Source organism: Castor canadensis, chromosome 1, assembly GCF_047511655.1.
Source record: "Castor canadensis chromosome 1, mCasCan1.hap1v2, whole genome shotgun sequence".
Classification (NCBI taxonomy): domain Eukaryota; kingdom Metazoa; phylum Chordata; class Mammalia; order Rodentia; family Castoridae; genus Castor; species Castor canadensis.
The window spans coordinates 142,206,487-142,221,014 of NC_133386.1; the positions used below are offsets into that span (position 1 = coordinate 142,206,487).

The 14,528-nt window shown below is 36.2% G+C and overlaps 1 protein-coding gene across 1 annotated transcript; it reads right to left on the reverse strand.

Annotated features, from left to right (window-relative positions):
* Positions 1-11,065: 11,065 nt before the first annotated feature.
* Positions 11,066-12,022, reverse strand: Or51b4 (olfactory receptor family 51 subfamily B member 4). The gene has a single exon (XM_020175785.1). It carries the CDS (start codon positions 12,020-12,022, stop codon positions 11,066-11,068), a length of 957 nt encoding a protein of 318 aa, XP_020031374.1.
* Positions 12,023-14,528: the final 2,506 nt, after the last annotated feature.

Below are 14,528 nucleotides of genomic sequence, written 5' to 3' on the forward strand. Positions count from 1 at the left end.
TGTGTTCAGGACTGTGTGTGCATGTGTGTTGGGAGGAAGATAGGGTTTTTTGAAGGCAGAACTGAATAGGAAGCATAACTCTGCTTCTTTCCCCCCCCCACACACACATACCATGACTCTTTGCTAGCCTACAAGTCTCTTTCAACAGCTCATAATTGAATGTGAGACTCTTTAGGGGAATAATATGCTCTTGTCTCTGTGTTTCAACATCTCCCATAAAAGCAAGAAAATAATAATTCTAAAATTAGTAGAATAGTGACATGTTTAGGAGAATGATATATTAATCTACAATAAATATAGATTATATATATTAGTCATTTGATCAAATATGTGGCATTGGGCATTTTAAATTTAGGAGTCTGCAAGTCTCCAGTATAAAACTGGAATAATAGTATGTGCCTTCTAATATTGAAGTTTGAATCTAATGACATAATGTACCAATGTATTTATCATAGTGGTTACCATAAAGTAGGAAGCTTCAAAATGCTATCTCTTAGTATTATTAAGAACTTCCCACTGTGTGTCAGTTTCTGATGTGTTTGGCATGCATAATCTTACTTAATACACTATGCATTAGGTGTTTTTCTCCCTCTTCCAAATGAGAAAAGTATAATTTAGAGTTTATAAAGAAAATAAATGGAAAAATAAGTTTATTTATATTTTTATAAAATATTCTAAGAATATAGGTACACATGAGCTAAAACTCAAAAAGTCCCATGAAATTTTGTATTCCAAACCTTGAGGAAACCAACCTTAGCTATGTGGCATTAATCCTTTGAGGGTAAATCTTTAAGAGATGAGAAGGCCAGAGGAAACTGTCTGAGAGAAAGAGATAGGATGAAAAAGAAAATGAAGGAGGTTTGGGAAAGAAGATTTAATTACTAGTTCATCTATCTCTTGAAAAAAACTTTCCATTATATTAAATTGAATGTAATGCTTTCTTTTCTGTATTCCTAGAATTAAGAGAGACTGACTGATATATGAAATCGTTTTGAAAGTCTGTGACATTTTGACAATCCAAGGTGATATTTTATATCCTTTGGTTTACTATTAGAAATGGGGGAAACATTTAGACATTTTCTCAAGAGACATTATGGTAAAAAGGGAAGTTGGAAGGAGTACCAAGGTGTCCTGTTCCTCTGAGTTTGGAGCAATCACTTCAATCAAGGGGGACTATTTGAGAGTGACCAGTGGGAGGGTAATGGGGTGGATTTGACCAAAGTACATTATGTGCATATATGACAATGTCAGAATGAAACCCATTTATATGTAAAAAGAAAAAGGGAGAAGAGAGATAAAAAAGAATAACAATGAAGATGAATATGATAAAAGTACATTATATGCGCATATGGAAACACCACAATGAAACTTCTCACAAATTCTCGTGCAATTAAACAAATTCTAATAAGAAAAATAAAGCATTACAAAAAGATCCTTTCAGCACTGTCTTTATTTGAGGCTTCATCCACCTTAGTCCATTAGCTCCATATGTATCTCCTTCCCTCTAGTGGTCATAACAAAAGCTTCAGGCTACTTCTCTACAAAGTTTGCCAGATATATGTCAGTGAACAAAACTTACTAGTAAAAGTGAAAGTAATATTTTGAGTGTAGTCATTTACTTTTGGTTATTGTGATTCCAATTGAAATTCTTATCCTTCACTGGTGGTCACTCTGTCTATACTCAGAGCACAGGCACTACATCAGAGAAGAAGGCAGCCAGGTGCTTACTGGCCTCTACTGAAACTGCTAAAGCAGTGTGTACCAGAAAATTTACACATTTTCCACAAAGAATATGGTGGAAATATTATATACTCATGTAAGTAAATAGGAAAATCATTGCATAGAACATAATTATTTACAGTGTATACATATTTTAATGAACAACATTACTATAAATCCAGAGTCATTATTAAGCTAGATATAATCTCAGATTATGTTGGCCATGTCTGGATGAAGGCAAGAAGAATGATTGAGAGGAAGGATAGTAGAAGAAACATAGGTAGGACATAGCAACAAATGATTGTCATACCAATAGTATAGATGACTCTTTTTTTCACCTTTTTAAAATTATTGTTGTACTGGGGGTACACTGTGACATTTACAAAAGTTCTTACAGTGTATCACAGTTGAATTCACCACCTCCATCATTGTCCCTGTAGAAGACTCTTACTAAAGGTGTCCACGTGGTAGTTTAAGGACTTGGCCATCAGAGTAGAGGATTCCGCACAGGAATCTCAGGAGAAAGGGTAATTTAACTTAAACTTAAAAGCTGAACTCTGAGGCATTGAACTACAAGATTTCCATAACTATGGGAAGGGCAGTGAAAGTGGAATCCAAGTCCACTTGAGCCAACACGGAGAGGAACAGAGACTTGATGAGGGACGGTTCTGTTCTGATATTTTGCAGGATTATGGTGTTGAAAATGGTGTTGAGGAAATAAAACGAATACAAAGTCTGGAAGTGTGGCCTTACAGCTACAGATGTCTGTGAGGAGGGTATAAAAGGTTCTCCATGTCAGTTATAATTGTCATGACTGGCAAAGGCACTGCAGAAGCCAACACCTCTGGTCTTAAATCCATTCTAAAATCTAGGACATGGTTAAAATGTTGCATGTATAAGAATGTAATAATGGGTTTAAGAAATGTTCAATGATTCTTTGCAATCATGAATGATGATCATTCTAGGAGATGCTGGGGAAATGGGCAAATTTGGGGGGTGGGAGTGGGTATGAGAACATCTGTGCTATTTTGCAAAATTAGGGATTGGTAGTAGTCATTTTATTTCAGACCATAAGGTGAGAGGTTGAAACGGCAATATAACAGAAAACAAGTGATGTAGTGTATTGGTGTGGAAGTAAAATAAGACACTGATAATTATAAATATGACTTGCTTTATTAACTCAGGCATTTTTTTTTCCTGCAATTTTGGTTTGGGTTCATGTCATAGTCATGAGTCAATAGGTTTTCTTGGGTGTTTTCCTACAAGCAATGACCATGGAATTTAGACTTTCCAGCATTTGATTTCACCATCTCAGAATCCTATATTTATGCCTCATGGAGAGATAGAAGGAGCAGGATAAGAAAGCACCCTGTCTTGATCAGGAACACATATTATCCCTACAATCCTTTAGTCAGACTCAAGCACATGGACAACTTAATCACAAGAGCTTCTGAAAATCATAGAGGAGTACACAGATTTTAGGTACTGGCATCATCCCTGCTATCCCAGTCATAGTGATTATCAAGATCTGACACCTTAGCCGAGCACTAGAGATTTGCATCTATAATTCTAACTACTCAAAGGCAGAGATCCGGAGGATTGTGGTTTGAGGTCAGCCCAGGAAAATAGTTCACAAAACCCTATCTTGAAAAAACCCAACACAAAAAAAGGACTGGCAGAGTGACTCAAGTGGTACAGCACCTGCCTAGCAAGTATGAGGTCCTGAGTTCAAACTCCAGTACTACCAAAATGAAAACAAAAGATCCCACACCCAACACTTTCAAGAATATCAGGAAAACATTTATTGTCGAGTCAAAGGTATCATGAGTCAGATCTTTATTATGCATAAGCAGTATAAATAACACGGACATTGATGAAAGAGCACCACATTCCACCACACTTGAGGAGTCTAGACGCCCTCACTCCAAAGTACATCTTATTTCAGAACAAATAACTTAGGCTTTGAAAAATGTCTTTGGATATTATTATTGTATAATGATTATGTAATGAGTATATATTCTGGATTGACTTCTCCGCAGTGCTATTTCCTAGACACTTGATCTTCAGACACTACTTTATGGCTCAGTGTCTCAGTTTCCTAATCTGTAAGGGATGCTAAAATAGTACTTGACTCACAGAACTACTGTGAATATTAAATGAGTTAAAATATTAATAGTTCCTTGTGCATAGTATGGTATCAGCCATAATAATAATATTATATTTTTATTCCTAGCACTCTTGTCATATTACCTTCTTAAATTAAAATGTTTAATTTTTCTAACACATAATTGTACATATTTATGGGGTACAATTTAACACATTGTATACATGTGTTAAAATATATATTGTACATGACAACACCAGTGTGACTGGTATATCTTTTACCTTAGACATTATCATTTCCTTGTATAAGGAACATTTGATGCTGGACTGGAGGCTTACACCTCTGATCCTAGCTACTTATGAAGATGAGAACAGGAGAACCATGGCTTGAGGCCAGCCTGGGCAAATAGTTTGCGAGACCCCTCTCAACTAATATCTGGGCAAAGTGATGTGTGCCTATCATCCCAACATACAACAGTTCATGATTCCAGATCATCCCATGCGAAAAAGCAGTTTGTGAGACCCCATCTCAACAGAAAAAAGTTGTATGTGGTGGTATGCATCTTTCATCACAGCTAAAGCACGAAGTTTAAAATAGGTTAATGGTCCAGGCTGGCCTGGAGAAAAAGCAACACCCCGCCTCCAAAATAACCAGAGCAAAAAGGGTAGGAGGTGGCTCAAGTATAAAGTGCCTGCCTAGCAAGTTTGAAGCCCGGAGTTCAAACCCCCAAACCACCAAAAAACCAAACAAAACTTTTAAATCCTCTCTTCTACTTATTTTGAAATATAAAATAATTGTGTTTTAAAACATTAGAAGATATTCCTCCTACACAACCTCACACCTGTACTTGTTATCATTTTCTTTCTAATTCTACATTCCCTCATTAACACCCTCTGATTACCACTATGTTATGTTCTACTTCTATGAAATCAAGCTTTTTATCATTTACATATAAAGAAGAATATGTGGCATTTCTTTTTCCATGTCTGACTCATTTCACTTAACATAGGTTTCCAGTTTCATCCATGTTGACAATAATTACAAAATTTCATTTGTTTTTATTTGAAGTACTGGGGGTTGAACCCAGTGTCTTGCACATGGTAAGCAAATTTTGTACCCCTTGAGCTATGCTTCCATACCTTTTTTTGTCTTTGTATTTGGTTTTTGAGACAGTCTCTTGCTAACTTTTCCTGGGCTGGTCTTGAACTCAAGATCCTTCTGTCTCTGCCTCCTGAAAACCTGGGATTAAAAGTGTACACACCTACCAAACTTTCATTATTTTGTGGTTGAATAAAATTTCTGTATCTATTCATCCATCCATGAACACCTGTCTTGATTCTATATTTTGTTATCAATAGTAACACTATTATTATTACTGTTTTTAAATTATCCTAATGTGTCTGTTGAGGATATGTGAATTTGGAGCAAGGATACAAATATAATATATGAGTAGAGTTGGGAATAAAAGATTAAGATAATGTTGTCAAGGATTAAACATGAATCTTTGAAAAGAGGGAAGTTTAATTCTTTCTGGAAATCATCATGGCAAAAGCAACATATTTTCAAGAGAAGATCTTTGTTCTCTGTCTGTGCAGGGCTAAGTAGAGCTCTGAAACAAGGCTAAGCGAGATTATGGAAACAGTGTGCCCATGGAGAGACATGCTGCTCTGTTGGTTCACTCCGAGGTAGGTGAAGATACACCGCTCTTCCTCCCAATGTACTAAAACAGTAGTTAATCTAAAAGTGTTTCGAAGGCCAGATCTTCGTGGATCAACATTCTATGGAAGAGTGAATACTGCCAACTTTTTTCCCATTTCAGTTAGAATCTTAATAGCCACTTGGGAATGATATGTTGAGTAATCCAGCCATTTTAATGTAAGGCCATCCAAAAGGTAGAGTGCCACTTACAATGTGACAGATGGACTGCGTAGTTTCACTTTTTATCTGATCACTACAGAAACGAAAGAAACTTGAACTACTTTCTACAGACAAATCTGCTTAAGTTTCACTTTGTGCAATTTTGAATAAAATACTTAACTTACCTCAGTAATCATCAGAAGTATCAGTCTCTTAGTTATAATGAAAAGATACTTAAAGCACTTTGTGACAATCGGTTAGATAAAAGTGTAAAGTTCTCAGTGCAATGACGAGGAAGAATAAAGACCTGAGTACATAATGTATTTCAATCTCTTATCATTGTAACCTGAATTCTGGGAGGATTCAGGATATATACTTCAAACTGCCTTTAAAAAATGCCTGCATATCCTTCCTGCAATTACAGAGTTGGATGTTAATCTTAAGTGCCATACCCATACTTATCCTTAGTCATTTTATGAGTTTTGCTTCCTGTTTCCCATGTGTCTACAATATTTTGGGTCAGATGTTTGGAAATGATAACATCTGACACAGATGCTGAGAGGCTGTGATGTACTATCAGAGGAGTCAAGGCCAATGATGCAGCAGAGGAATTAGTCAGAAGGCAGATAAAGGGGATGGTTTAGGAGGGTGTGTTATGAGGGAATATTCATGGGCTAGAGAAGAAAAAGAAAGGAGAATGAAAAGTATAATATAGATGTGCCAAGTTGTGAGTGATTTCTGTAGACTGCAAGAGCAAGAAACTCAAAAGGATAGAATGATTTCATGTTTAAAATTTGCATGCGAAACAGTTCTAGCTGAGAGAAATGTCTAGGAATGGCCACAGGAAAAGGAGGTCAAAATGGAATAGAAGTGGAGGCTCACACTAAACTATTGGAAACAATTTGGCAATTACAAGGAAACAGTTATATCCATGTAATACAGCATCCGTATAAGGAGCACTACTGAATTAAAGAGGAATGAACTATTTATAAATACAACAAATCAGAGAAAGCTAATGGAGAAACAAAATTACTGCCCTATATAACTCACAGTGTGAGAAACAATAAAATGTTCTGACCCCCAGAGGAGAGCATGGTCATGATGTTATTTTCAGGTCAGTTCTGAATCAAGAGCTTGGCCAATCGAGTGGTTGAGGTCAGACTGAGGATAGGACTAAGAGACTTGTCTGGAGGTTGCACCTGTTTGGAAGGACCAGGTTTTTGTTTCAACTGTGTAATAAATGCTCTTTGATGTGAATGAATCTGTGAGTGAATGTTGATTTATTAACTGAAATTGTTTTTCAAAGTAAAAAATTACAAAAACAATACATACTTCAAGAGTTTTATTTAATGTGGTATTTATATACAATGGAATTTTATTGAGGCATAAAGAAGAATGAAATTTTGTTATTTGCAGGTAAATGGATGGAACTGGAGAACATCATCTTAAATGAAGTTATCCAGGTTTGGAAGGCCTTTTAAAAGCAGAATGATTTCGCTCATATGTGGAATTTAGAACTAATACAAATACAGCAATATTATAAAAAAAAAAAAAAAACCTGGTCATATTAAGGGGAGATCACGTACAAGAGGAGGAGGGTAAAAGAAGAAAGTTAAAAAGGTGAATGCGGTTGATGTACTCTCTGTACAAGAATGAATATAGAATTTTAAAACCAATTGAATCCACCACAAGAAAGGGACTAAGGTAGAAAGAAGAAAAATAAAGTTGATGAACCAATTTGAGCTGTTACACATATAAACATGAAAGTGCCACAAGGAAACTCCCTGTGTAGCTACCTTAAGTAAAAATGTCATCTTTTTCTTTTACAAAATCAGAGAATAGGAGAGCCTGAGGGGTTGGTACCAGTGGGAAGGGGTAGGAAAGCGGGAAAAGATGTATGAGGGTGAATTTGATACCTCATCCAGCACAACAATAAAGAAAAAATACTTCTACACATGTATGTAAATGGAAAAATGATACCTGTTGAAACTATTCCAGGAATAGGGAGAGGGAGATAAAGGAAAATGGTGGAGAGAGTAAATTCAAGTATGATATATATGACATATTGTATAAGAACTTTTGAAAATACTATACTCCCGCCAGGAACAATAATAAATAAAATAAAATAAAATTTCAGGAAGATTTAAAATATAAAAAAGTTTTATTTAAGTCCACAACTATACATGTATTAATGATAAATAATTCTCAATGTTCATCCTGGTATTTTTATTGATTTTAACAATTGATACAGGCTGATTAAAGGTCAATGGGCTGTAAAATCATGTATGGATTCTCTTTCTACCACATGAAGAAATGTGTGCTCTGGCCAGGTCCTTCACTTCTTACATGTGTTTAGATCCTGCTGTTTCTCAGAATTCTGCAATATCCCTGAACTTTATTGTGCAACACATTGCCTCAGACATTTATTTTTCACAGACATTTATTGCTGTTGACTATCTTCTTACAACAATCATGGAAATAACTTCAAAGTTCCCTTTTGTCTTTCTTTTTTTGGTGGAACTGAGGTTTGAACTCAGGATTCAGGGCTTCATATTTGAAAAGCAGGCATTCTACCACTTCACCCATCTTCCAGTCATCTAAGTTCCTTTCTTATGAACACTTTACCTTTGCTACTTTTGCAAAAACTCTTTTTTTTTAAATTTCATTATTGATATGTGCATACAAGGCTTGGGTCATTTCTCCCCCCTGCCCCCACCCACTCCCTTACCACCCACTCCACCCCCTCCCTCCTTCCCACCCCCTCAACACCTAGCAGAAACTATTTTGCCCTTATTTCTAATTTTGTTGTAGAGAGAGTATAAGCAATAATAGGAAGGAACAAGGGTTTTTGCTGGTTGAGATAAGGATAGCTATACAGGGCATTGACTCACATTGATTTCCTGTGCGTGGGTGTTACCTTCTAGGTTAATTCTTTTTGATCTAACCTTTTCTCTAGTTCCTGGTCCCTTTTTCCTATTGGCCTCAGTTGCTTTTAAGGTATCTGCTTTAGTTTCTCTGCATTAAGGGCAACAAATGCTAGCTAGTTTTTTAGGTGTCTTACCTATCCTCATACCTGCCTTGTGTGCTCTCGCTTTTATCATGTGCTCAAAGTCCAATCCCCTTGTTGTGTTTGCCCTTGATCTAATGTCCACATATGAGGGAGAACACATGATTTTTGGTCTTTTGGGCCAGGCTAACCTCACTCAGAATGATGTTCTCCAATTCCATCCATTTACCAGCGAATGATAACATTTCGTTCTTCTTCGTGGCTGCATAAAATTCCATTGTGTATAGATACCACATTTTCTTAATCCATTCATCAGTGGTGGGGCATCTTGGCTGTTTCCATAACTTGGCTGTTGTGAATAGTGCCGCAATAAACCTGGGTGTGCAGGTGCCTCTGGAGTAACCTGTGTCACAGTGTTTTGGGTATATCCCCGAGAGTGGTATTGCTGGATCATATGGTAGATCAATGTCTAGCTTTTTAAGTAGCCTCCAAATTTTTTTCCAGAGTGGTTGTACTAGTTTACATTCCCACCAACAGTGTAAGAGGGTTCCTTTTTCCCTGCATCCTCGCCAACACCTGTTGTTGGTGGTGTTGCTGATCATGGCTATTCTAACAGGGGTGAGGTGGAATCTTAGTGTGGTTTTAATTTGCATTTCCTTTATTTGCAAAAACTCTTAACTGAAAATTGTGATGCCACTAAACTTTTTTTTATTATTCTTACTTAAAAGAGGAACGCAGATTCCCTATTACGGTTTATATTTTAGAATGATGTTCCTATCAGACCAAACAGCAAAAATTATTAGAAACTTATTTGCCTATGTTAAATACATTCTGTATATCAACTTTAGAAAAATAGACAAATAGGTGATACATAGAGAAGCAATGAAAATGAAAATGAATAAAACCCTCAGATCCCAATTTTCCAGAAGTCTCACTAGCCATTTGCACAATTACTGAATTGTATAGGGGTAGACAATTATTAATTTTGATCTGCACTGCATCCAAATAACAGTGGATTATTAAATTAAACCAAATTTAAAGGATTCCCATATACTTAGGTTTTTGTTTTTTGATGAGTTCTTTTATTCATCCCTGGAATATTCTTAGAATTCTAACTTGCCTCTACACGGCATCAGCATGGAAGTTTATAAGAAAATATGATGTTAGGAGAAAGCCGAGCTAGAAGAACTGACTTAAAAAGAGCAGTCTTCAAAGAAAAATGAATGCAGAATTTGAGATTATCTCCCTATAAGGTGGTTAACTGAAAATACTAGCACAGAACTAACAGAAGATGAAGCTTTCATTGCTTATATTAAAAAGAGGTAATAGACTATGTTTCAGCCAAAATAAACAGCACAAAGGCTAACAAGCACTTCAAAGCAGGTTGAAGGAGGACACTAGTCTGTGAAAAAAGGCTAAATCATAGCATTACTTTTGTAATATTTTCTGCATTGATTAGCAGAAAAAAAAAATCATGAATTTAAAGTGCTCAGTTCTTTCACGAGAAGCAAGTGAGATGGAGGAGAAACTGTCGCAGAATCTAAATCTATGGCAGCCTTTTCAGAAGAAAACCACCAGAAGGCAAAGTATAAAATTGGAAAGAAAGAATAATAGTAAGTCATTGTTCAGCAGTCAATGGGAAAAAGGACAATGTGCTAGGAAGTCTGATTTCTAATGATGTACACCAGCTAATGGGAAGCTTGTTCTTTACTATCAATATATTAGTTTGTGGCAGTTCTCTTTCAGTGTTATAATACACACTATCCCAAGGGATACTGACATTTTAGGAATAAACTTCTTAGAATTGTATATAATTAATGTTTTGCTTCACACTTTTTTAAACATTTATCACTTTTATGATGAGTACACTAAAAATCCTCTCTTCTATTATAGGAACATCATTGTCAAAATACTTAGTTTTAAGACATAGAGATGGAAATACAATAACATGTCACTCTAATTCACTTTCTATGATATAAAATGTACCTTCCAACTACACACTTTTCTTTAGATGAACTGTACTTAAACCAGGTTGTTTTAGTCCATTACTTGATTTTTTTAAAAAAATGATAACTCTTCTTTTGAATGCAGAATCTGATTATTTCTAACCACTCTGCTCCCTGCTTCCTGTATCCCTTTTCTCCCCAAAATTACTGGCATCCCCCCTCCATATATATGTGTACATACATAAATAATTTATACATAAATACAGTTTATCATATATAGAATTATACATATGTATATATAATATATAACCTCCCTGCTTAAGTCACCTTCTTTCTTTCTGTAATAACTGAAATTTTGTCTTACTTTAAAAAACTATCTGGATAAACCAAAATTGGTTTCTAATGATGGGAAGGGCCAGAATCATGTAGATCTCAAGATTTTGTAACAATGGCTGAAGTCCTACTGTGCCCAGATAGTAAAGGCAAAATGCTTCTCTGAATCTGCTTAGTCTTGATGCTATAGATGATGGGGTTCATGAATGGAGGAAAGAGAAAGTAGACATAGCTCATGGTAATATGCGCTACATGTGGGGCATATTTCTTGAACCTGTGGATGAAGGTCAGGCCAATCACAGTGACATAAAATACTAAGACACAGCTAATGTGGGAAACACAAGTGTTGAGGGCTTTAGCTCGCTCCTCTCCAGAGGCAATGCCCAGAACTGTCTTCAGAATTAGCACATAAGAAAGAACAATGACCAGAGCACCTAGGAAGAAAGTTAAGGCAACCAGAACAACTGAGTATAAGCGATTAAATGTAATATCAGCACAGGCAAGTTTCATGACATCTTGGTGGAGGCAAAAGGCATGTGAAAGGACATGGGAATGACAATATGGGAACCAATAGAGTGTCAGAATTGGGGGTGCAATGGACACAAAGCCCCTCAACACTAATCCCAGTCCTATCTTCATCACCCTAGAATTGGTAAGGATGGAGTTGTACCTCAGAGGAGTGCGGATGGCAATAAAACGGTCATAGGCCATGGCAAGCAAGACACCTGATTCTACGATGGCCAGAGTGTGAATGAAGTAGGACTGAGTGAAACAGGCACCCTGGGTAATCTCCCTCTGTTCCAGCAACAGGACACTCATGACTGTGGGCATTGTAGTGAGTGTCATCCCAAGGTCTGTACCTGCCAACACAGCCAGGAAGTAGTACATGGGCTCATGAAGGCTGTAATCATTCCAAATGAGAAAGAGAAGGGTGCCATTCCAGAAAAGTATGGAGGAGTAGATGAAAAAGAAGGGGATAGAGATCCAGTTATGAACTACCTCTAAGCCCAGAAAACCAGTCAGCAAGAAAGGAGCAGCACTCTTGTTGGACAACATGGTGGGTTGTACAGATGAAGAAGAGCTATTTTGGAGGATATGAATGATACATAAGTAACACTCTACCTGTCACCATCTTGTATCAAATGATCAGACCATCTTTCACCTCAAAACGTACAAGTTCTTTGCAATGACTCAGACTTAATTAAAAGTCTGTATTCATCAGACCTTTGGGAAAACAAGTAACAATAATAACAATCAGAATATTAATTGCAATTTACTGTGAAACATGCAACTTTTTTTTCAGTCCCACTTATTTTTATGTTTTTAGACTTGAGCCTATTCCAAAATTGCACACTTTTGGATTCTCTTCATTATTTTCACTATTTTATTCTTTTCCATACTATTTCTTATAGGCCTTTTTTGTTTTTCTATCCAATTTGGGTCAGTTTATATTTATTCTCCTGAAGTCAATGACATCTCAAAAGTTAATTAAAATGTTTAATCAATAGAAATGAGTACATCAATATGAAATGTTTGAGGCATATTGTTATCAATGTTTCAGTCTACAGTGAGTAAGAAGAGAACTAGTGACAGTCTAAGTGGGCTAACAAGCTGACTTTAGATAGCTATGATTGATCAGTGAAATTAGGGTTTAGCAAATTTTCATTACTGCAAAAGATTTGATTCTTGCCACACTGAAGACAAACTTTGAAACAGAAATAAAAGATTCACATGGGGAGCTCCCTAGGGAAGATATTAAGGAAGACAGATTCCTAAAATGAAGGTGTCCAGAGAAGCCCAATACTTATACAGAGCTATAAACTTTGAAAATTTCTTTATCTGAAGGGAAATAGTGATATTAGAAATTAGTAGTTGAGTGCATAAACTTTACACAGGTTACACAGGTTTATTACAATTCAACTGAATCTATATGTGTCCAGAATCTTTTTAAAAGTCATTTTCTTCTGACACCTCTGAAAAGTAATTAAGGAAGACTGAGGTGATGGCATTCCTTGCACCACTTGCATTTCATAAAGACATAAACAAAAATAAGTATATGCGTGACAGTTTTAGGACATGAGAACATCCCTAACAATGAATCACAGTGGTGGGGAGAGATGGATAGAGGTTGAATGAGCTGTGGAAATGACCCCACTTGAGGAGACACTGTCAATGACAAATATGTCATTGTGGGAACTGACATTGTAGATGCTCTGTTGATATGGGTACAGAAAAAAATGTACACTAACTTGATCCTCTGAATGGTAATTTGGGCCCAGCGTGGCAACACTTTTCTACTCCCACGTAGGAGTGATGTGCATATGATTATAAATTCCTGCCTACCTCAACCCAACGTTGTCTACTTTCAACATTGCCTTTATAATAAGCTAAGTGGATGGGAGAGATAGAAAATGAATAAAGGACACAACTAGTTGTGCAGGATAGGATAAGCCACCTATTTGGACTTTCTGTCACTCACAGAGTGGACCAGAGGAGCTGTTTTGAACCTTGTACTGATCAGTGTTGAGGTACTAAAACTGAATAGTAACTTGGGAATTGTCATTATAATGTATTAATGCATTTTTGCTAACTTATTTGCAGTTTCCAGCAGCAGTCACATGGACATTTAATTGTAGCAAACTTAGTTGTGCCAGAAACTATGTACTCAAATATGTGAGGAGAAATACCTGTTTCCCTATAATATAAGACTCCCTATAATATCAGATTATAGGGAGTCTGATAATGTGGAACATTGTGCTACTGACTCATAACTTTTGTGTCACCATCAAGCAAGGACAGAGGTTTCCTAAGAGCTGCAGACCTTACTGGAACTCACTATTCCCTTGTCTCTTTCTGAGGATCTTCTTTGAGCTGACTGTCTAAAGACTTCTAGCTCTCAATAATTTTTTAAAGTAATTCAGATACACCTTAAGAATTTCTTCAAGTTGTTATGCTGGCTAGGAACTGTTGAGCAGTTCCAACACCATGTATAAAGATATAATGAGTTGAAAATACAAGGTAAAAGATCCAATTAGAATCATAGTAAGAAAGTATGATGTTGTTTTCTATTTAGCTCCAGGTAATCTGCAAGCACATACAATCAACCAGTCGACATCTCCTGACCATATTCCTTTTACTTCAGCTGTTCCCAAAGATTCTGGGCTCATTTAAAATAAATTAGCTACATCTGTACACACATAAACACATACATTCCCAACTTGCCTTTGGGAGCCATGGGCTGTAGGTGGCAATCTGAAAGATCTCAGGGTTTAAGTAATTATTTAAGTCTTACCTTAGGTACTAATTAATATAGGAAGATCTCTATATAAGGATCTGGAGAGAAAAGTTGGGAACTTAGGAAGAACTTCATTTATGATAGAAAGAAAGAAGAGTGTCTCAAAGTAAATGGACAAAGAAATAGAAGTATACAGGCATGTAAGTGGATAGCAGAGGCAATCTCTATTTACCGAAAAATGGAAATAAAGATTATAAAAGTAGATAGTAGTATAATTTAACAGTGAAAAATATTAGTTGTCAGATAAGATGAAAATGGAAAGTGTCC